This window comes from Heloderma suspectum, chromosome 6 (genome assembly GCF_057233095.1).
Source record: "Heloderma suspectum isolate Gila_16-S chromosome 6, 16-S_ref, whole genome shotgun sequence".
NCBI classification, from domain to species: Eukaryota; Metazoa; Chordata; class Lepidosauria; order Squamata; family Helodermatidae; genus Heloderma; species Heloderma suspectum.
Window position 1 is genome coordinate 124205646 of NC_139463.1, and position 23135 is coordinate 124228780.

General features: G+C 50.5%; 3 protein-coding genes across 4 annotated transcripts in view; 1 reads left to right on the top strand and 2 right to left on the bottom strand.

The window, feature by feature from the left end:
- Positions 1 to 5302, bottom strand: part of ACIN1 (apoptotic chromatin condensation inducer 1) — a 35829-nt gene extending 30527 nt beyond the window's left edge. For both annotated transcript variants that reach the window (XM_084806476.1, XM_084806475.1), the window contains exons 1-3: positions 5155 to 5302; positions 635 to 700; positions 178 to 289 (exon numbers count right to left, since the gene is read on the bottom strand). Coding sequence is in view for 1 of the 2 variants with exons in the window: in XM_084806475.1 (XP_084662601.1) it covers positions 178 to 289; positions 635 to 700; positions 5155 to 5292 (316 nt within the window). In the remaining variant the exon portion in view is untranslated. The remainder of the gene's footprint in view (positions 1 to 177; positions 290 to 634; positions 701 to 5154) is intronic.
- A 481-nt stretch (positions 5303 to 5783) lies between these two features.
- On the top strand, positions 5784 to 8954 carry C6H14orf119 (chromosome 6 C14orf119 homolog). Its single transcript, XM_084806490.1, has 2 exons — positions 5784 to 5853; positions 8448 to 8954. The coding sequence occupies exon 2, from the start codon at positions 8449 to 8451 to the stop codon at positions 8794 to 8796; it is 348 nt and encodes a 115-aa protein (XP_084662616.1). The 5' UTR covers positions 5784 to 5853; position 8448; the 3' UTR covers positions 8797 to 8954.
- Positions 8955 to 20423: 11469 nt separating this feature from the next.
- CEBPE (CCAAT enhancer binding protein epsilon) lies at positions 20424 to 23135 on the bottom strand. The gene is made up of 2 exons (XM_084806489.1): positions 22329 to 23135; positions 20424 to 20831 (listed from the first exon to the last, which is right to left on the bottom strand). Exons 1-2 carry the CDS (start codon positions 22752 to 22754, stop codon positions 20529 to 20531), a joined length of 729 nt encoding a protein of 242 aa, XP_084662615.1. The 5' UTR covers positions 22755 to 23135; the 3' UTR covers positions 20424 to 20528.

Below are 23135 nucleotides of genomic sequence, written 5' to 3' on the forward strand. Positions count from 1 at the left end.
ATCCATACATCCCTAACCAGAAGTGAGGGATTCCTGGGTTACAGAACTAAAGTTTGCTAAATTGGACAACAAAATGTGGCTTAAATCTGGAAGACAAGGTTCCCCCCAAGTCTTACCAGGGGAAGGGGGTGGAGGAAGAATTGGGGGGGGGGAGAGAATGGGCCACATCACACTCACTCTCTGGGTCTGCAGCTTCCCGAGCCTCCCGCTCCAGACGCTGCCTCAGCAACTCCTGCTGCTTCTCCAGGTACTGTTTGATGAAGCTGTTCTGGCTCATCTCCTCACCAATCTGACAGGACATGAGAGAGAAAGCAATAGACCTCAGTAGGGCAAAATTCCATGGTTTCAATCCCAACCTTAGGAAGTGACTGCAGGTCTAGTGAGTTAGAATGGGACACCTGGACTCTGGGGTTCTGCACACAGTTCTGAGAGGGGAACCTGGGGTTGGGAATTCGGAGTTCCAGTCCCAGTTCTAGGAAAAGAATGTATTTGAGCACGCAAAATCATTAGATAACTTTCAAGCCATACTAGAGAGAGAGGCACACACAAAGAGAAGGCCATGCTCCCTGGAGCCTCTGCAGGGCCGCTTCACCACACTGCAAGGGGCGGCGGTTGTCTGACTGGCATCTCTCACCTGAGAATTGGGTTGGAAGGTGGTGTGTGGGGTTGAATGCTTCTGGAGGTTTTCAAGCATCAGGGCCTGCAATGAAAAAGAAAATCAGTCAGAAGATCCTACACTGCCCAGAACTTTGGTGCCCCAAAGGGGCTGGCCCAAGCTCCATCTCCACCAACCACATTCTTTAGAAAAGCTGTGCCAGAATCCATCAAGAAATGCCTCCCATCCACTGACCCACAAACAAGACAGATGGAGCAATATCCGTTTCCCACCACAGCCCAACATCTGCTAGTCAGTCCATTGCCAGGCCCTTACAAGACAGCCAGCATCAACCCATCCCTCCTTTTCTCATCACTCAGGAAGGATCAACCATTTCGTCCAACTCAAACTCATCCTTAACCCAATCCATCAACGGACACCTCACCCAACAATCTGACCCATCTACAAAAATCCAAACCACCTTACCGTAGATTGTGCAGCCTGTCCAAGAACCACTCCTTCATATCCTCTGACTCAACCCCATGTTTTATGCCCAGGTCTTCCAAGTTAGTGTCACCTGCCAATCACTACAAGCCTTTCTATAAGCACACAGCAGGCAATCAGAAGTTCGCTGCTTTACATATTTCGTACCTCTTACTATGATATAACAACTTATTCTATACTGTTGATACAACCAAATCTACGGATGTCAACTCGATCAGAAATAGATTGTTCTGTACAGTTTCCCCAAGTCAAAATCAACCATACCACCCAAATGGAACTTGAACCCCAAGTGAATCTTTTCCACACAGAACCTTCATCTGAGATCTTCATAGGAAGCTCACTTGTGGCCCTCCAACCTAGCAAGAAGCAAAAATGCCACCATCCAAATGCAACTCCTCCCTGCAAAAATTATCCAATCAGAAGCAATGACAACCCCTTGTGCACACCATGGTAATGAGAAAGTCGAAATCAACAGCCTTTGTAGTCTCAAGAAACCATGTTACTAGAAATGGCTGAAAAGGAGCCCATATTTACTCTCCTGCTTGAAATGCAGAACATGACATCTGCCTCAGAACAGTGGCCAGAAGTAGTCTTGGCACACTTGTCACTTATCAGCAGGCCACCTATTATTTGACCACAGACAAATATTCCATGAATCCCAGGACACTAATGTGTAGGTAGCTGCTTTCCTTTAGTGTTTCATCCTGGTGTTACTTGTTAGCAAGATCTACTCACCCACTTGCTCTGCTAGGAGCAAATCTAGCAGCATAGCAATGCTTCTCCTACTGTATAGAATCATAGAAGAGTAGGGTTGGAAGGGGCCTACAAGGACATAGAGTCCAACCCCCTGCTCAATGCAGGAATCCAAGTCAGAGCATCCCTCACAGATGGCTGTCCAGCCTCCTCTTGAATGCCTCCAGTGTGGGAGAGCCCACCACCTCCCTAGATAATTGGTTCCATTGTTGTATTGCTCTAACAGTCAGGAAGTTTTTCCTGATGTTCAACCAGAATATGGCTTCCTGTACACCTGCCATAACTGTGGGCATCTCCAAAAAGGTACCCAAGAATCCATCAGGGGCAAAATCTGATGCCTAGTGGGTAGAGTGTTGGACTAGGAAAGGCTTCCCCAAGCTGGGGCCCTCCTGATGAGTTGCACTACAATGCCTATCATCCCCAGGCAACATAGACAATGGTACAAATCTTCTCTCAGTCACCAAGCTCATTAGGTGAGTCACACACTCAACCTAACCTAATCTAACCCAGAGTTGCTGTGAGGATATAATAGCAGGTCAATAATGTATACTGCCCTGAGCAACTTGTGGGGAGAGCAGAATAAAAATGTAATCAAATAAATAATTTGTTGTATTTTTTTAAAAGGTTAATGACATATTTTTACAATAACAGCCAACTGTTTTTTTTGTCATTAGCATAAGTATCCAACCTGTTGATGATTCTGTTCTTTCTTGCTCTCATAATGTTCGTGTTTAAAAAATATTTGACCATTACTTGATTAGTTAACTGGCCAAATCTTTTGAAAGGTTAAGTGCCCAAACCTAGCCAGATGACGAGCAGACAGTGGGCAAAGTGACAGAAAACAAGCAACAGAATGCAGGAGAATGCAAGGTCTCTCCCTTCCTACACTTGAATGGGGGCTTTGCAGTGGCAGCCAGGAAAGCATCTACTCACACAACACAAAGTTCGTTTGCCAGCATACCTATCTACACATATGTAATGTTTATGTGAAGCATGTTGCAAAATTACATTTTCACTAGCCTTACTTTGTTCATTTCTACAAAGAGAGGCACTAGGGTTCAAACTGCCTGACAGCAGCCTCTTCTAATCCCAAGGATGTGGGGCTGGTTGTGACTGATGAAAGATCCTCTCTTTCTATGTCCACTTCACACATTCCAGGGCTGAGCTCTCCCCCGAAACCACAAGGTCTGGCTCCTGGCAAACTGCAGCTCAAATTAAACCCTGGCTCCCATCCACACATACTCTACTAATGTGTCCAGAAATACAGGTGTGCAAGAAATTACATGGTCAAGTTCCACCTCCCTGGGCCCAAGCAGTTATATAACACACCCAACACGCACAGCCCCATTTTATTTATTTACTACATTTCCCTCTTATCCTTCCTCCAATGAGCTCAAGGCAGTATAAATGGTCTCCCCACCTGTTTTACCCTCACAACAATCCTTTGAAGTATGTTAGATGGAGAGTGTGTGACTGGGCCAAGGTCACCCACAGTGAGCTTTATGGGCAAGTGGTGACTGGAACCCAAATCCCCCAGTCCTATCGAACACTCTAACACAGGGGCAGACAACTGGTGCCCTCTCCTGATATTTTAGACTACTGCTCCCATCAGCCCCAGCCAGCATGGCCAATTGTCAGGGATTACAGGAGTTGGTGCCCTCCAGATGCTTTGGACTACAAGTGCCTACTCTTATTCTAACCACTACACCATGCTGCCTTATTATCCAAACTGGCATGCTACCAGTAGAGAGAAAGACACCAAGGCTGTGGTTTCTAAATATACACTTACCAGGGAGTTTTGTCTCATTGAACACAATAAGATTTATTTATGATACAACAAGCATAAGATTGCACTCTAAGCAGCCAGCAAATAAGAGATACCAAATGACCAAGAGCTACCATAGCCTAAGCGACTGAACAGTGAAGCAGGCAGTCCTGGATTTACATCTCACTTCTGCCATGAATCTGCAAGTGGCCTTAGGAAAGAGACTCACTCTCTCTTCCTCCATTTCTGGAAAATAACACTGACCTACCTTAATGGACTGGTGTAACAAGTACTATGATCATCATAAATGCTAAGTATTACTATGATGCTCATAGTATTTCAGTCAAGCCACAAGTCACTGAGGTAGAAGCAAAGAAAAGAATAACATCACACCCGCGCACACAAGTCTGAGATCAGCCCCCACACAGGGTAAGGGCCCAGGTCCCACACTCCCTAACGTAGACTTCCAGATTCTTCCGCTGCTACACTTCCGACATATTCACAGCCCCTGTGTTCATATTTGTGTTATGTATTAAACACACCACTGCTTAGCACTACTGTACTTGATTTATCTGTTCTCCCCACTGTATACAATTTTTATCTTAAATTACTTGACACAAACCTTTTAAAAAGCTAAAGTTCTCTACACCCTTAAAGGAGACTGTCGCAAAGCACTCTGCAGGTTGGAAATATATTACAGAAACTTTTAATAAAAAATCTATGAGTCCTAAATTGGAAGAGCCAGCATGGTGTAGTGGTGAGAGTGACGGACTGGGAGCCGGAAGATCCGGGTTCTAGTCCCTACTCGGCCATGGAAGCTCGCTGGGTGACTTTGGGCCAGTCACATACTCTCAGCCCAACCCACCTCACAGGGTTGTTGTTGTGAGGATAAAATGGAGAGGAGGAGGATTGTGTACGCCACCTTGAGTTCCTTGGAGGAAAAAAGGCGGGATATAAATGTAATAAATAAATAAGAGCAGAACTCTGACACAGCAGCTCAGCTCATGCGAAGCTCAGCTTGCTTTCCCTAACTACCTATAACATCTGCCTGAACAAATACTTATGGTGAATTTCACCAGGGCAAAAAAGCATACAGATGCATAAACTGAAAGGCAAGACCCAAAAGTAGTAGGGATGTAGATTAGCAGGTCACCATAGGGCCTACCAAGGGAAATTCCTACTACCTGGATTTAGCAACAGAGTCCCAACTTCCACGATGTTTATCCCATTACTTAAAAGGGACACCCCTTTCTCCTATTGGGTAACCCCAAAGTGATGTCAGAAGTGGGGACCCTCTCCCCGCCAATGGTGTGAATAGGACACTCCCCACTTCACATGTGCAACCAGTAAAGTCCCACATAGTCTCCCCCCTACTTGGTGTCAGCAGTGGGATATTGCCCCGCGCATGCGTGCTACTCATAGGCACCCCAGGGCCAGGGGCCCCGTTGCTTGGAGGCGAAAACTGTCCATCTCCGTCTGCGCATGCGCGCAGCGGCCCGGGCCCCTGGGCCCCCTTCCGCTAGGCTCTTTTCCTCACCCCGCGGAGGCGCTTGATTAACGCGCTCTTCTGTCCGCTCTTCGCCAAGCCGCGCTCCTCCAAAGCCGCCTTGAGGTCGGCGACCCTCAACGCCTGGAGCGGCCTCCCGTCCAGAGTAACCTCCTCCCCGTCCGCCATCTTGTGTGGCGCCGCTGCCTGCCCTCCCCGGAGCTTCGGGGGCGTTCGGAAACTTCCGAAGGCGGCTTCGGCGCTCTGAGGTGACCTCCGACACCGCGTTCGAGCTCGCTCGATAATCTCCGCTCGAGCTTCGTCAATACTCGTTGGTTTCCGGACACTTCCGCTCAACGTACAGAACCCCAGCGGCGCGGGAAGGGGGGGAATTGCGATGCCGCTACTCTTGGTCGGCAATTCCTTCCGGGTTACATCGGGTGCTTCCGAGTCCCGCGAAGCGTGCCCAAAACCCGGAAGAAAGTTCCGTCAGGGGCTCGGCAACTTCCGTCGATCTTCAGAGCGGTGCTGCGCCTGCACTGGGAAAGCTTCGATACTTTCCGCCGAGCGGGGGAGAATCGCCGTTCTCGCGCAGAGCGTCAAACTCGAGTTCGAGCCTTTCCGGACACCCTCGGCTCTTTCCGCCTCTCCGCCCTATCTCCGCCCCCTGGCTCTGCGCCAGGTGAAAATGGAAGCCGCGCCGGAGGAAGGAGTGGGAAGAAGCGCGCGCTAAGCAGGGAGCGGACCCAGGTGAGAACTCAGTCTCCCCTCGCTCGCGCGCGCGCGCACTGGGGGGTGCGGGGGCAGAGGTGGCGGTCGTGCGTCACCCAGCGGAAAAGGGAACCGCAGAAGGCAGCCGCCAGCCCTTCCTCCTCTGCTCCCCCTGGAATTGGCACCGCACAAAGGGCCGAACTCCACCTTCTGAAACGTGTGTGGGCCGGCTGCACGCACTCACTCCGATCAGACGCGCGCTTTGTACATGCTCAGGTGTACTCTTCTAGACGACTCCACATGTTTTTGGGGTGGGGGAGGGTGAGACCCAAAGATCCCGGGAGCTCAGGGGGGGTTCAAGCGAAGCCTCACTCCGCCTCCGCTACGCACGTGCACGCACACGTGTAAAAATCTCTTCGATTTATTATAACATTTCAAATGAGTTATTCAGGTGCCCTTTATCTTTGTTCTTATAGCAGGACCTTACCGGATCCTGGTTTCTCATATTCCAGCCTTCTGCAGGCTGGTGCCCTCCAGATATGTTGGAGTTCAACTCCCAGAATCCCCCAGGCAGGATTCTGGGAATTGTAGTCCAACACATCTGGAGGCCCGCCAATTGGAGAAGGCTACCTACCATATTCTGTTTGGTCAGACATTCTTCTACTTCTAAGGGGAGAGCGAGGCGCTGCAATTCCTCTTTTACAACTTTTAACTGCGGCAGGATTTGAACCCAGGTTTCACATATGGACAACCCTGACAATCAAATGGCATCTAGTCCTCCCCCCATCTCTTCCTCTCCAGCCTTTCCTGTTCTGACACCCACATCTTCAGCTGTCTCTCCCCATCTTTCAGCACCCGCAGATCTTCCTCTTCTTTGGTAGGATCCCTGGCAGCTTGAAGAAGCAGCGTTCACAACCTCTCCGCCTCACCCAACATTTGGGATTCCAGGGCACAAATCTCACCTGGCTGACTTCCACCCTGTCGGTCTCAACTGCCCAGCTTTTCCACTCTGGGGAGGGGAGTGGCATTTCCACGTCTGGATGGCTTCTGCTGCTCTTTGAGAGAACCTGCCTCACTTCTGCACAGTTTGCTGTGGTGTTGTACACTTCTAGATTAATGGTTATGTGTAGGCACCTAGAACACCGCCGACACCATTCCCTGTATTGCAACACGCTCCCGTATGTAACATGTAGCACTCCTTGTATTGCAACACCCATTACAAATATTCTGCCTTCAAAGCATGCCTTGGCTCCCTTGTTTTAGAACAAGGTTGTTGAACTGTGGCCAAATCTGGCCCACTTGGGGGGGGGGGTCCACTCTGGTCCTCTGGGGTTTCCCCGACTGCAGTCCCCCCCCCATTCTAAAAGGTTGAAATGCCCCTCCTTACACTTAATTATTGGCAGTAAGCGCTTTAAGCTCAAATATGCTGGTATTTGGGGCCCGCCCTTTCTGCCTTTGGCCCTGCCCACCACTGAGATGTGCCCCTCTTTTCCAAAATTGGATCCAGCTTTCAGGCTGAAAGAGGTCCAGCACCCCTGTTTGTCATTTTCATAGCTGGAGTTGAGTGATGCAATACATGCATTGCGGGCATAAAGTGCCAGGTGAAGGAGCTTGGAGAATATGACTGAGCTTCCCCAACCTGAGAACTCAGCAGAGAATAGATTGCTGGTTTTCAGCTGGTGGGTCATACCTGATCCCGAGATGGGCCCTACTTACAGCACTCTTCAATGAATTTTTTAAAAGGAGACGGATGCAAAAAGAGGAGAGGACCAGGATCAGGGAGAAGGAAGGAAAAAGAAAGGCATAGATGGGGCACATAGTTTTCTATGATGTTGCGGGTTGGGATTAAGGTTGACTTCCAGGCAGTGGTGTAGTGGAAAATGTTGAAATTCAGGTGAATCATGACGATCCCTCTAGGCACACTCCCAAGGGGAGTCCAACAATGCAGGCAGATTTTAAAAATTCCAGCTGCAGAGAAAATCCATGTGGAGCTGATGCACATGCATCACCCCTCGACACATAGAACAGCCTTCCCCAAACTGTTGCCTCCAGTTGTGTTGGCCTGCAATTCCCATCGTTCCCAGCCAGACCATGCTGCCTGGGAGTGATGGGAGTTGCAGTTCAACACAGCTGGAGGACACCAGGTTGGGGAAATCTGATGTAGAGTGATTGAAGATAGTCAGTTGCTTGTAACATAGCTCTGTTCTATGTTGTGGCTGGGAAAATCCATTTTAGCTCCCCAGCTTCTGTGAGGATTGCAGCTAAGCTCAGAAGAATAGGGAAGCTGGAGGAGAGGGGTAGCAGATGATGTCAGCATCCTTCCTAATCAAAAAGTGCTATCGTTGCGTCCCTGCAAACCTTTGTTCCACTCCACCACTGCTTCCAGATCTGAAAAAGTTGAGAGTAGACAGTATAACTTCCATGCCAGTGTTTGCAAACACTCCTGCATCTTCCCTTTGGTGCAGGCTCCAAGTTAAAATCCCGCCCTCTGTCTTTTGGCCCTAAGCTCTGTTGCTTTCCCTGTCCCTTGACACAGCCCGAGGCGCCTTCAGACTTTGAAGGCACCTTTGCCAGTCTGAAGACCATAACTCTACCCCCACCCGCTGCCCCTCTTCCTTTGCTGCCCCTTGCAGGATGTCCGAGCCACTGCCCCTGTCGTATGTGACCGCGCAGGAGATGCGCTGCCTCCTGCACTGGCTGTTGGGCTGGGCCCCGGCGCAACGCGAGCGCTTCCTCCGTGACCTGGTGGACAAGGCCGTGCCCTGGAAGGTGCTCCCGCTGCTGGAAGGGCTGGCAGGACTCAGCGTGGGACCCGGGAAGCCCCCGTCCATCTTTGAGTGCCAGATGCGCCTCTGGGACCAGTGGTTCCGTGGCTGGACGGAGGCTGAGCGCAATGAATTTGTGAGGCAGCTGGAGGAAGCGGTGCCGGACCTGGCTGCTCGCTTTTACCAAGAGGTGGCTGCGACAGCAGGGCAGGCCTAACGGGGGCTGGAGCGCACCTTGGGTCCCCCCAAAATCTGTGACCTCTCCCGCATTATTCCTCGGTGTCGTGCTAAACTGGACCCCCTACACATGCACATAATAAATGACCAATCCATGTATGATTTATTATGCACACAATAAATGACCAATCCATGTGAGTCATAACAAAGCAGAATAAATGTCATATACCGAATGCAAAGGATTAAAATGCTCCATTGTCCTGAAAATGATCAACCCAGATACATTTTTCTCACTTTAGGGTCTCTCTATTATTGATTCTGTTCTGCCTGCACCACAAATGCAGTGTCTACAGTCAGCCTTCCCCAGCCTAGTGCCCTCCAATGGCCCTGCTGACTGAGGATGATGGGAGTTGCAGTTCAACACATCTGGAGGGCACCAACCAGCTTGGGGAAGGGAGTCTTAAATTAGATGGGATATAATGGCCGTCCAAGGCAGTGGGAGTCGTTTGCCAAAGCCTTAAATGCGTAAAAGCTCTCCTCTTTGGGAGCTATCTAAGATCTGGAAGGGAGTGTTCATAGTTGTGATCAAATTTAATCATGCAACACCAAGAGATCAGCATTAGATTGGCCAACTGAAACAAGCCCTGCTGAATGTAAATATAACTCGGGGCACAATCCTATGCATGTTTAAACAGAAAAAAGCCCAACTCCAGTTGTAGGACTTTTTTCCTGTCTAAACATGCATAGGATTGCGCCCTCAGGTTTTTTTGAAATTTTGTTTTGGAGGACGCTGCCTTACTGGAGGAGAAGGTATGCTAGAGAAGACTCAAAGGACTGTATCAATTGGTTTATTCTTTGCAGCCAGTTGTGAAATCGGGCAAGCTGTTCTTTCCCAAGAGTTTCAGCAATCTTTTATCATCCATAGCTTGGATCTTAAACCAGTAGTTAAAGTAACATACAAATGCCCAACACACTGAAAGGTATATCGTGCATACGCATACTCTTCCCAAATAGCTGCCCAGTTTGCAGGGAAATGAGCCCTATTTTCCTTTCATTGCACTTTGCTAGTCCCAGGGCGTGATCTAAAGCTGGGATGGGGAGCCAGTGGCCCTCCAGATGTTGGACTACAACTCCCAGCATCCCTGACTACTGGCCATGTGAACTGTGGCTGATGGGAGTTCAACAACATCTGAGGGGTCACTGGCTCCCTTCCCTTAATCTAAAGCTTTGTGATCTTTGCTGAAGTAAACAGTGGTTTGATGGGGGAGAACCAGGCTGGCCCTACCATGAGGCAAAGTGAGGCAGTTCCTCAGGCGGCAGATGCTGAGAGGTGGCAGTAAGGTTTTGGAAGAGAGAGCTGTGTGCCACACAGACTGCCCTGCACCCCCGAAGCTGGTCTGCTGCCTTCAGGTGTGGTAGAGGATGCTGTCCCATCACCAGTGTTGAAGAGAGTTTTTATTGTCAGTCTAGTCAGCTTTTGTACATGGAATGGGAGCAAGTGCCATCTCGTTCTTTGCCTCAGGCAGCAAAATATCTTGGGCCAGCCTTGGGGAGAACCCAGGAACTCTGTGTATACCACCTTGAGTTTCATCATGGACGGAAGGTGTGATCTAAGTATAATTTAAAAAACTGGATTTCTATCATTGGAATTTATTATGTTGCTGTTTTATTTGATTGATATCCCGCTCTTTCTCATAAAGAGCCGAGGGCAGCTAACAACCTATAGAAAACACAGCCTACCACATCCTTTGCTGTATCAAATTAAAGCCTATTCCAACCCATGCAAAGCCGGGTCCGTTTGCTAGTATATAATAAAACACAATTCCCCATGTTTGGGTTTTCACCCATATTTCAGCAAGCTGTGCACCTCAAATCTGCAGTGCAGCAGACCACTTTGTGTGTGTCTGTTTCCTGCAAACTCTAGCAACAGGATCCTCTGTCTACCCATGGTTTTCCTTAGCGGTGGCATTCTCTGTTTTTTTCTTTAGTGTGGTAGCAGGCAGCATGAAGGGGAGTCGAGCTACACCCTCCTTTCTGGCTAGAGGAACTTGCAGGCTGGTTCTGTTGATCAGGGCCTTTAATGCTCAGAGGCATCAAACATATTCCTTCACACTATTTCTGCAGTGAGCTGAGCCAGGTTTTTAACCCCATTTGGCGGGGCCCCTCCTGACCATGCCCCTCCATTCACCCTTCTAGAATGTTCCATGAGGGAGGGGACATTGGTATTGATTCTGAGGCCTACACTGCAGTCCTCTGTATTGCAGCACAGCTGCTATGGCACCCTCCCTCCCATATTCGGCCTTGATTATATGTAGGACTTGAAGGAACGTGACCCAAAGGTAGGCCGGAATTCTTCTTCTGTCAAACCAGCTCCTACGTGCTGGGATTGCTGCTGCTTCTGTTTACATCGGCTTCCCCCAAACCTGGTGCCCTCCAGATGTGGTGGACGGCAACTCCCATCATTCCCAGCCAACCATTCCCAGTGCTGCAGTCCAATGTATCTGGAGGGCACCTGGTTGGGGAAGGCCGGTCGACGTCATCCTGCCTTGTGCTCCGTGCCCAGACACGAGGAGAGATGTCGTGTTTGCCAATCTCGAAGCCCTTGGCGGTGTCTTGGGTCAGACCTGCCATAAATCAGAGAGGAGGTGAGATAAGAGAGGGGACACAGCAAGGACGCCCCATTGCAACAGCTTCCCGCTGACCTGCAATCTGCCACAAACAAGACTTTGTTGATGGAAAGGCCTGGTCGAACTTGTTGACTTCTCTGAAGAGGCACTACGTAGAGCCAGTTCCCAGCCCCCAGGTGGTTGAATCCATCTCTTTCCTCCCGCCCCCCACTTATTTATATAGACGGCCTGCAATCATTCCTTTCTGAGGCCAGGGAGCAGGGTGGGGGCACAGCCCTTTCTCACCCCCCCAGCCTAGACATTTGGTCTCCCAATTGTTCCCCACTGAGGGACTTCAGTTGACGCAGGGCTTGCGGGACGTTGCTGAGGGAGGGTGTGAGCAAACTCGCTTCCCTCTATGTCAGAGCTCCCTGGTCTTTTTGGACCCATGGGCTCTTTGGGAATTTGAGAAGCCGCTGTGGGTGCCACCACAAAATGGCTCCCGTGGTGGATGTGGCTAAGCACGCAGCGGCTGCCATGGTGCCCCGGCAAGTTAAAACTGAGCTAGAAGAGGTGTTTGTGTGGTGGTGAGAGAAATAGCCAGGCTAGAGGCTGGGAGGGGGAAGAACAAGGCAAAGGAGCAGAAGGGAGAGAAAGAGCAAGGCCAGAGGCTAGAAACGGAGAGAAAGAGGACTGCCCTAAGATTTTCCAAGGTTTTTCTTAAAACAATTTTTTTGAAGGGGGCAGGGAGGAAGAGAGAGCTTTGTGGGTGCTGCTGGAGGTCCCTGCAGGTGCTATGGTGCCCACGGGTGCTGCATTGGGGGGCCCTGATCTATGTTGTCATTCCCTCCCCCCCATATAAAATCAAGATTTTCTCAACTGTTCCCCCTTTTCTTTTTTTCATTTTCTGTTTTGCAAGCTGGAACCATTTGATCCAAAGCACAGCCATCTTGCATGATGGTTTGCCTGTGTGTTATTTGTAGGAGATCGTATGAACAGTGGGTAGGTCTGACATGCCGGTCAGGCGATGGTCTTGGGGAGAGGGAGGGTGCACCACTCACAACCCTGTTAACCACGCTGAAATAACAGGCCTTGGTGCTTCTGCTGCCCGTCTCTCTGGCCCACGATCCGGGTTGTCCCTGCCAGCCACAGGAGAAGTGAAGTTCAGTGTGGGTAGCCATTTCCCACCTATTTTATTTATTTCGTTTCCATACCGCCGAATAGCCGAAGCTCTCTGAGCGGTTCACAGAAATTAAAACCAGCGTGCAGCACAAAACAATATAAAATATGAAAGTTTAAAACCACAATATAAAAGGTGCAACCAGAATAAAACCTAGCAGCAATGCAGAGATTTAAAATACAGATTTAAAACACCAGAGTTAAAAGACTAGGAAGCTAAAATGCTAAAATACTGGGAGAATAAAAAGGTCTTCACCTGGCGCCAGAAAGAGTACAACGTAGGTGCCAGGCGAACCTCACTAGGGAGCTCATTCCACAGCCGGGGTGCCACAGCAGAAAAGGCCCTCTTGCTGGTAGCCACCCGAAGGATCACTTCCTTTGCTCCTGGAGAAGGACCCCTGAGGATGACCTTAAGGACTGGGCAGGCACATATGGGAGGAGGCGATCCTTCAGAGAACCTGGACCCAAGCCATTTATTTATTTTTATTTATTGTTAAATTTATTAATCGCCCATCTGGCTGGTCACCCAGCCACTCTGGGCAATGTACAACGTATAATAAAACAGTTTAAAACAATAAAATTCTACAATAAAAACAGTTTCTAAAATAACTTAACCTACCCCAAATGCCTGCCTGAACAACCACGTTTTTAATGCACGGTGGAAGCTCATTAAAGAGGGGGCATGACGGAGTTCCTTAGGGAGGGAGTTCCACAGAGTGGGGGCCACCACAGAAAAGGCCCTCTCCCTTGTCCCCACCAGTCTAGCAGTCCTGGCTGATGGGACAGAGAGAAGGCCATCCGAGGCTGATCTTGTTAAGTGGCCTGTCTGGTGTTGCTGGAGGCGCTCCTTAAGATTAGGGCTCTGAATGTTAATACCAGCACTTTGAATCAGGCCTGGAAATGGACTGGCAGCCAGTGCAGCTGGGAAAGTATTGGCATAATGTGATCTCATTGGCCAGGCCCTGTTAACAATCTTGCTGCCCTATTTTGGCCTAGCTGAAGTTTCCTGACAGTTTTCAAAGGCAGCCCCACATATCACCCATTGCAGTAATCCAGACGAGAGGTTGTCAGAGCATGGATAACTGTAGCTAGGCTACAGCTCACTTGGTGCAGTAACTTGCCTCTTCTGGAATGTGGTATCTATCTGGTTCTACTGTGACCAGGAGAGCCTGCTGTGGCCTTCCTCTCTTTATGTCAGAGGTGCCAAAACGTCTTTCCATTTTGGAGACGCTCTCGGAGACCACATTCCAGTAGTGTGTGGGGCCAAAGGCCAGCCTACCAAAAACAGCAGCATATTTTAGCTGAAAGCTCTTCCCGCCAGTCACTAAGCCTCAGGAGGGGCAGTTCAGCCTTTTAGAATGGCGGGGGGAACACTGCAGAAAATCTGAGAAAGCACCAAATGATCAGTGGGGGTAGCCATCCGGGAAGCCCCAGAGGGCCAGGTTGGTGCCGTGAGGTTCTTCACCCCTGCACTCTGTGTATCTATCTAGAATAATGTATTTGGTGCTTCCAGTTTGCAGAGTCCCTTACAGTCTCCATGGTGTCCCTAGCGCTACGACCGCTCTTGTTTCACAGAGTGGGAGCTGAGGCTGGCTTTTGGGATGCGCTGCAGTTTTCGGGGTGGTGCTTACAGCCTATGCAGGTCCGGTTCACAGCGGCTCTGCAGGAGGCAGAATTCTCATTCTGCTGTGGCCCCTTGCTTTGCAACTGCTTCTTGCTAGCCGGGTGCCTCAGGGTGGGGGGATTGGGCTCATGTTCCTGGAGTCCCGACCTCTGTGGCTGAGATTCGCACCATCTTCCAGCACCTGGTATGTGGCAGCCCCATCGCAGAAGGGCCCTGAGGGAGCACCGCCCCTTCTCGAGAGCAGCTGAGACAGACAACATGCAGAAAAAGTGCACAGTTATCTGAGGAGGGGCCTCAGCTCGGTGGTGGAGCAAAGGCTTTGCGTGCAGATAGCAGCATCTGCAGTTTAAAAAAGGAAAGAGAAAAGGAGCAGGGAGCAGGTGAGGGGAAAGAAAGGTCTTTCTGCCTGAGAGTGGCAGAGCTCTGGCCACTTGGAGTAAACAGTACTGGGCTACATAGACAAAACGTGACCCTGGTATAACTCAGCCTCCTCCTATGTGCCTATGTTTAGTCCACCTGTGGCCGCTAGAGGCCCTCGCAACTCCATCCTATTAGGAGGAACTCTCTCTTGCCCCATCAGACAGCGCCTGCGTCACGGGTAGGCTTGGTCGGGCACCTGCCGGGGGCCCACACCCAGCAGGGGCCCATGGAAAGAGCTCCCTGGACTTGCTTCTCTTCGCAGTTGCAACCTGCTTGTTCCCCTGCCTCTCGCTCTGGCCCAGACAGCAAGTGGTGAGAAGGAGAGCAGGATTTGCCGCGGCCTCCTGGCTCCCTGGCTGTCAAGCCAGCAAGTGGTAGCAACGATGAGAGAGAGGAGAAGCAAGACCAGCTGGTGACCATGGCGGTGGGAGGGTGGGCCCACTGAGGGAGGGGGCCCACCGAGGGGGCCTTGCCCAAGGGTCCTCCAAAACCTGGAGCCGGCACTGCCTTCAAAAACACTGGAACCAGGGGTAGGGAGCCTGGTGCCCTCTGGATACTTTGGACTACAACTCCCATAAACCCTGACCACTGGCCATGCCAGCTGGGACTCATGGGACTTGCAGTCCATTCCCCATAAATGCAGGCCCAGTTACTAACATTTTATTGCCTGCTCTGTAGGGCTTTTCAAATGGCTTCCTTGGAAATGTATTGACAAAGCCCCTCACCAAAGACTCCTGAGCAAACTTAGCAGCTATGGAATAAGAGGAGAGGTCCTCTTATGGATCAGTAACTGGTTTAAGAACACAAAGCAGAAAGTAGGAATAAATGGTCAATTCTCCCAATGGAGGGAAGTAAATAGTGAGGCCCCACAGGGATCTGTATTGGAACCAATGCTTTCAACCTGTTCATAAATGATCTGGAATTAGGAGTGAGCCGCAAAGTGGCCAGGTTTGTTGATGACATCCAATTATTTAGGGCGGTTAAAAGAAAAAGGGATTGCGAGGAGCTCCAAAAGGATCTCTCCAAACTGGGAGAATGGGCATCTAAATGGCAAATGGAGTTCAATATGAGCAAGTATTAATTAATTTATTTATTTCTATGCCTCCCAATAGCCAGAGCTCAAGTGTAAAGAGATGCACGTTGGGGCAAAATACACCAACCCAGTATAAGCTGATGGGAACTGAGCTTGCAGTGACTGATCTAGAAAGAGATCTCAGGGTTGTGGTGGACAGCTTGAGGAAAATGTTGGCCCAGTGTGAAAAAGGCACATTCCATGTTAGGCATAATTAGGAAAGGAATCGAAAATAAAACTGCCAGGATTCTACTCCCTTTATGCAAATCTATGGTGTGACCACATTTGGAATACTGTGGACAGTTCTGGTCATCACACCTAAAAAGGGATATTGTAGAGTTGGAAGAAGTGCAGAAAAGGACAACTAAACTGATCAAGGGGCTGGAGCAACTCCCCTATGAGGCAATGGCCTTTCCTTCCAGATGTGTTGGACTATAACTCCAAGCATCCCTAAGCCAGCCGTGGTTGGCTGGGGGAATGCTGGGAGTTGTAGTCCAACCCATCAGGAAGGCAGCCAGTTGAGGATGGCTGCAGGAGTGTCTGCTATGAACGGGAATCTCCCACTTGCTTTGCATCCAAAACAGTGTGGCCCAGGAGGAGAAAGTTACCTCTCCCTCCCTGCCTTCCTCTGGGCTGCTGGAGCCTTTCTCGTGATGAGCCTGACTTGCCGGGGGGGGGGGGGGGCAAAGGGGGTAGTCCTTGATGGTATGGAAACATAAGTGTTGTGGTGTAGGTGGGTAGGCAGCCTGCAACGTCTGGGAGGTAATGGGACTACCACACACACACACACACTGCCTCCAGGCTAGCTGGGTCAGAGGGGACAGACAAATAGAACATGGAGAGCTGGGGAGGGTCTGCTGCACTTGGGGGTGGACTCCCAATTTTAGTCTGATCTACATCGGGGTCACTTGCAAGAATGGTGTGTTGCGGTGGGGCAGGAGGAGAGAAAAGTTTGTGGTTTGTGGCAGGCCTTCTTTCTCCTTCCTGGTGGCGTAACAGGTTGTTTCACAAGATAATGCAATAGGGGTTGGCTTACCTTGAGGTTGGCTCCTTTGTACCTCTGTCTTGATGGGGGGCAGGGGCAGGGATGGAACGACAAAATCTTGGCAAGAGTGGTGTGGCCATTGAGATCCCAAACCTTATGTTCTAGAGGACTCTGCAAGGCACAGGGATGTCTCTGAAAGGGGGCACTGGGAATGTGGGCAGATGTCAGAAGTGGCCGGGAGGTTAGCAATGTCGCATCACCTCCATCCAAAAGCTCTCTCCAGAGGTTGTAACATCAACCGCTGGCTTGTGCAACTGGTGTGTGTGTGTGTGTGTGTGTGTACGCGAGAGAGAGAGCCGAGCACAGAGAAAGGCACCTAGAAGTCCTGCATGGCAGTAATTAATTAATAACCTGCTCCTGGATGGCTGGGTGGAGGTCTCTCAGGGATGCTTTAAGACTGGGTCTCAATGTCATTTCTGTGGGTACCACTTTGCCCACAGATACCTCTCTAGGTGCCCTTCAAGCTCCCTGCCCCTCCTGATTTTTATTTTATTGTTAGGAAAAAAAGTTGACTGGGAGGCTGGCATGCTGCAAAGCAAAGTGGTAGCCTCCAGCACCAGCTTGCCTTCCAAGATAAGCTCTTGTCCCCATCTGAGGTCCAGAGGCATTCTTAGAAAATAAATAAGGGCGGCTGCAGTCCAGCACTTTGTTTTGCAGTGTGTCCAGCTGCTATGAAAAAAATAGAAAAGCTGGGGGTGGTAGGGAGTCCTCGGGGAGTGGGGACAGCTAGAGGAGATGGGTGCAAATATGTGATTTGGCATTACAGGGTGAGTCCTCATCTTTGCCCTTGTGTAGTTTGTTGGCCAAGTTACTTGTCTCTGTGCTTCATCAGTACATCTTCTGTGAAATGGGTGGTTTGTTTGCCATTTTGTGAAGGGGCGAGCGACCCCATAGCAGCCATTTTCTGAGAGTGTCCATGGCGCACACTCAAAATTCCAGATGTGCCCACCAACCCAAAGAGGTTGGGGATCCCTGCTTTAGGAAAAGGATGCCCTGGCTTGGATCAGACCAAAGGTCCATCTCATCCAACCTCCTGCTTCCTACAATGGCCAACAAGATGCCTTTGGGAAGGCCAAAGCCTTCAAAGCAAGCTGGGCATGAAGGCTGTTACCATCTCTTGCTCTTGAGCTCTGGCAGCTGGTATTTGGAGGCAGACAGCCACTGAACATGGATATTACATGTAGCCAGTGGAGGCTGGTGGCTCCAATGTCAGTGGGGTGGAGAATCCGCTCCGAGTGTCAGTCAGAACCAGTGAGAACTCTAAAGGAGCACCTTGGATAGCTCCTTTAGAGTTCTGACTGAAACCTGGAGCAGATTCACTGCCCCACTGACATCGGAGCCACCAGCCTCCACTCCATGTAGCTGTCAGGGCTAATAGCTGGTAGTAGAGCTGTCCTCCTCCTCCTCCGTAAACATCTGTGCTCTCCCTTGTTGAAAGCCATCTCAGGCAGTGACCACCCACCGCCAGGCCTCGTGGCTGTGAATTCCAGGAATGAACATGCAGGTCTTTCTTTTATCAGTCCTCAATCAATTGCCCATTTCACTGGATGACCCCAAGTTCTAGTAGTGCGAGAGAGGGAGAAAAAGCTTCTCTCTGTGTCCCCATTTTCAACCCTTTTCAACCCTGTCCATAATGTGATCAATCTCGGTCATGTCCCCACCACCAAGTTGGCTCTCTCCTTTCCTAAACAAAAAGAAGTCCCAAACACTTCGGCATGTCCTTTTGGGGAATGATCCACCAATGCACACAGCTCACATGCAGAGTGAATGTCCCAGGCTCCCTGCATGGAGGGGACTGTAACACAGGAGTAGAGCACATACTTTGCTTGCAGAAGGTCCCAGGTCCAATCCCCCCCCCCCATTTCCATAACACCAGGTAATTGGAAAGCCCTCTCTTTGCCCCAGACCCTGGACAACCACTGCCAGTCAGAGCAGACAATATTATTCTGGAGGGACAGAGTATGAGCTGGAATAAAACCGCTTCTTCTGTTCCTCTGCGTTCTCCTCTCTGATAGCTTATGTTGCATTTCACATACATTGCAAAATTCCTACATACACAGTTTGTTGGATGCAAGTCCTTGTCTTTTCTGTTGTGACCAAAGGACCGTCCTCCACCCACCCAATCCAGATTGTTCCGCTTCCAGGGGAGTGTGTGTTTGAGAACAGGCTCCTCAGCCTGATGTATTGAACTCCCAGCATCCTCAGCCAGCAGAGATAACAACTGTGCCAGGAAGGGTAGTGGTCTTTATTTACCCACTTAGATCTCTTCCACAGAATGCATCCGTCACATACTTGCACAAATCAATAGTACAGCACAGGCAGAGGGTTAGGTGAGTGTCTAGAGCAGAGAGGTACCTGAGGGACCCGCTGTGTGCCAGCCTGGTCAAGATGGCGTGCAGCGCATGAAGGAGGTACCCGACATGGCCAGTGTCTGGAGGAACAGCTCCTCCAGGTGCCAGCCAAGTGATGATTTGCACACCGTGTGTTGCACCTATTGGGACAGCATGCTGTACATGAATGAGACACCTAACTCAGCCAGCTGAGTGCCTTTCTTCATGCAGGGAGAGGCATGGAGCTACATGCATCTCTTTGCACACAGAAGAATAAAATGGGCGGGGCGGGGTGGATGACATCAGTGGAGGGGTGGAGCTTCAGGGTGGGGCTTTAAGGCAAGGCTTGCCCTCTTGACATCATCTGGCCCACCAGATTGGTCTGGGGGCTGCAATGCAGCCTCAGCACCGGAAAAGATTCCCCACTTCTGGTCTAAAACAAAGGTTTGTCAAAGGAAATAGCAAACGGACATGATTTCTCTTTCCAATACTGTCCTGGCTCAGGAAGACTGGCGAGCCGGATGCCAAGGGGGCGGGGCAGCCCAGTAGAGCAGTATTCGGGGGGTTCAGGTTCAAATCCCCGCTTAGCTCTGATGCTCACAGAGGATCTGTTTGCATTTACATTAAACAGCATCACTTTGTCAACTCTTGCATGAAAGTTCTGCGCTTCTGCACCATTTGCATGACAATTGCTTTCCTTTGCCCTGTGCTGAGCAAATATGGGAGGGAGGGGGAGAGTGTTGGATGAAAAATGTGAAGTGTGTAAATCTGCCCTCTGATTGCTCTCTCCTCCGGCTTTACTCCATCTCTTCCCCACATCCAGTACAACAGCCATAGTAGCTCAGTGGTTTTGCATATTGTGTGGTCTTAGGGTTCGTGCTTAGCACCTCCAATTACTGGTCCTCCAGATCTTGGCCTGAGCAGCTGCCAATTAAAGTGGACAGCACTGGGCCCACTGGGCTATTGATGCAATTCGCTGTCTGAGGCAGGGGTGAGCAACCTCAGGCCTGTGGGCCACACCTGGCCCTCCTCTGCTTTCAGTCTGGCCCTGTGGGGTTCTCAAGACGGCCATACATTCCTCCCTTGACCACACCCCCTTTCACCCGACCACCAATCATTTGGTGGTTTCCTGGCTTTTGTGTCGTGTCCCCTCCATTCCAAGGGCCTCTCCTAAGGCTTAGTTACTGGTAGTAAGCGCTTTAAGCTGGAATATGCTGGTATTTGGGCCCCCACTCCCATTTGCCTTCAGCCCTGCCCACCGCTGGAACGCGGCCCCGAGAGCTTTTCCGAAACAGAATTCAGTCCACCAGCCAAAAGAGGTTCCCCACCCCGATGTACGGCAGTTCCTCGTGTATAAAGAAAGAAAAGTCAACCAGAGATCACCCAAGCGAGCCTTTAGCATGAGAGATTCTTTTATTTACACACTCCAAATCCCACCCCTCTTAATTCCAGGCCCCATCTCCTCCAGCCTACCCTGCTCTCCTCCCCGGCTGACTTCAGCTGCAGCCCCCAAGCCCTTTGATAAGACCAGCAGCCTCAGGCACTTGGCGGAAAATGTCACGGAGGGTCTCTGTCTCTTGCATCAGCTGCTCCACCCGGCTGCGCAGCCGCTCATTTTCGCCCAGGAGTTCCACCATGCGCTGCTGCGTCTCCATGACCCTCCGCTTGGCCTTGTCACGGCTCTTGCGCACAGCAATGTTGTTGCGCTCGCGGCGCAAGCGGTACTCCAAGCTGTCTTTGTTCATGGATTTCTTCCCCTTGGGAGCGCCGCAGGGCGGGGAAGGGCTGCAAGGCGGGCCCTGGGGAGATGGAGAGAGGAGCAGGAGGCCGCAGGTCAGAGGAGGCATTGCAACTGAGACTCGGAGACCCAATTGCTGTCGCTGATTGAGGTTAAATAAATCAGGCCTATCCCAAAGAGAGCCTTTCCCTTAATAAACTCAAATCTGAAGATGAGGCTCCAATTCTGGAGTGCCTCTTTAGAACAGCTGTAGAAGCACAGAACCTTCTTTTGCAACCTGATTGGGTAAACATCAGAAGGACTTTGTATGATGACCTTTTGTCTGGTGCTTAAGGACTGGCCTTTTGGGGTCAGAAAAGGTTCTTCCAGATGGAGGGCTCTTGCTGCTAAGGATCAGGGCATCTCTACACCAGCCTAAAATCCTGCTTTTAAAACGGGGCTTTCTGCTTCTGTTTTAAATGCAGGATCACAACAACTCCCTGACTTCCTTCCTTTCCCCCCTCCCCTTTCCCCCCTCTTCTCCCCATATCTGAGTCTTCCATTATCTTTCATTGATCTCGCTCCTCTTCTTGCTGCTTTTCCTCTTTTCATGGAGGGAACTCAAGCGGAACACAACGGGGTAATTTGATAGCTCATTATCTGTGATCTATTTAAAAACAGAATGAAGGGCATTCAGTGCAGGAGATGCCTTGGAGGTTCACGGTGTCATGTAAAGAGCCTGCAAACTTCCGTGAAAGAGCAATCTCAATCACAGGATAAAAGCTCCGTGTGAAGAAAGCCTCAGGAGGCACTGTGCAGCTATTCCATCTTTTCTTCCTGAATGGATTTTCTGTGGTAAGCAAAAAGGACCCCTCAGTCCTCTGGTCCCAGGGAGAAAGGAACTGAGATGCAAAGCTTACTGTGGATTGGAAGAAGGAGAACCCAGTTCTGAGAAGAGAAGTGCCAAAGATCCTCAGGATTTGGCTCATGAGATGCTGCCCCTCTTCTTTCAAATCCTTCTTCCAAGCCCCCCTTTTCCGTGAAATATGTGGCACCACCCCTAGTCCTCATACCCTACTGCAGACTTCCCCAACCTGATGCCCTCCAGATATGTTGGACTGTAACTCTCATCATCCTCAGTCAGCATAGCCATGCTGGCTGGGATTTGCAGCCCAATTCATCTGGAGGGCACCTGGTTGGGGAAGGCTGCCCTGCTGTAACTAAGCCTTCAGTATGTGTAACTGGGTTAACCGCATCTTCTTCCCGTCCACCCCTGCCTTCCACTTCCTTCCCCTTCCTCTGTTATCTCCCCTGTGTTGCATTATAAATTGTAAGCTCCCCAGGGCAGAGACCTTTCTCCTTATAGTCTGTAAAGTGCCATGTACGTCAATGGCACTGTAGAAAGAATCGTGATAAATGCTCAAGGAAGATCGCATTGCGGAGAACGGTGCATGAGCATGGGAAGGAATTTCAGGTTTACATGAAGAATTCAGGGTCTGAACCATGTTCTAGAGTAGGGAGTCTCCAAGCTGGGTGAGGGGAGGGCAACGAGCAGCCAAGGGACCTCCCGCCTCCTTACCTTGAGCACTCTCAGGGCTTGTCCAGCACGCACTCCCGGCTGGGCGAGGGTCACCTGGGCGCAGTGGGGTGCTGGAAAGTGCGTGGCATTGTAGGGGTGGCGTCCATCAGCCCTTCCAGCATCGGTGCCTCGTGGTTCCTCCTTGACAGCAACAGACCGTGGGTCAAAGGGCCCGAGGCCCTTGCGCTCACCTCCGTAGGACAGGAAGGGGTACGGTTCCCCAGGGAAGTAGTTGGGGAACGGGGTGCCTTTGGGCACTCTCTGTTGGGCCCCTTGCAGCAACTCCGAAAGCAGCTGCTCATCTCCCATGTATGAAGCCAGCTCCGATTCACAGAGTGGGCCCAGGTCGGTGCCCCCGGGCCGGGCCGGAGCCATTTCCAGGGTTTGGTAGTGCCGCTCACTCTCAAAATATCCTCCTTGGGACATGGCACTGAGTTACAATCCCCGGTTCCCTTACTTCTCTCCTTTCTCTCCTCGGCCTGCTGGTGACTCCAGCGCGCTTGGTTATTGCCAGTCTGTATATTAACGTCCCTCTCTCAGGTCCCCCCTTTTGGGGGGTCCTTTATATCTTCTTCTTTCTTAACACTCCAGCTCAGTATGAGTCTATCTTCCTCTCTGGCTGATTCTGCTGTTTCTTTCCTTTTTGACAGCCAATTTGTTTCCCTTGACTTTTTACTCTGTTGGTGTCTTCTTCTCCAGGGACGCCTGATAATGGACTTCTGTTTTTCTTTCTGTCACTTCTTTTTTGGTTCCTGTTCCCTCTGCTCACTTCTACCTTTGGTGCTTTGTTCCTTCTGTCTTCTGCGC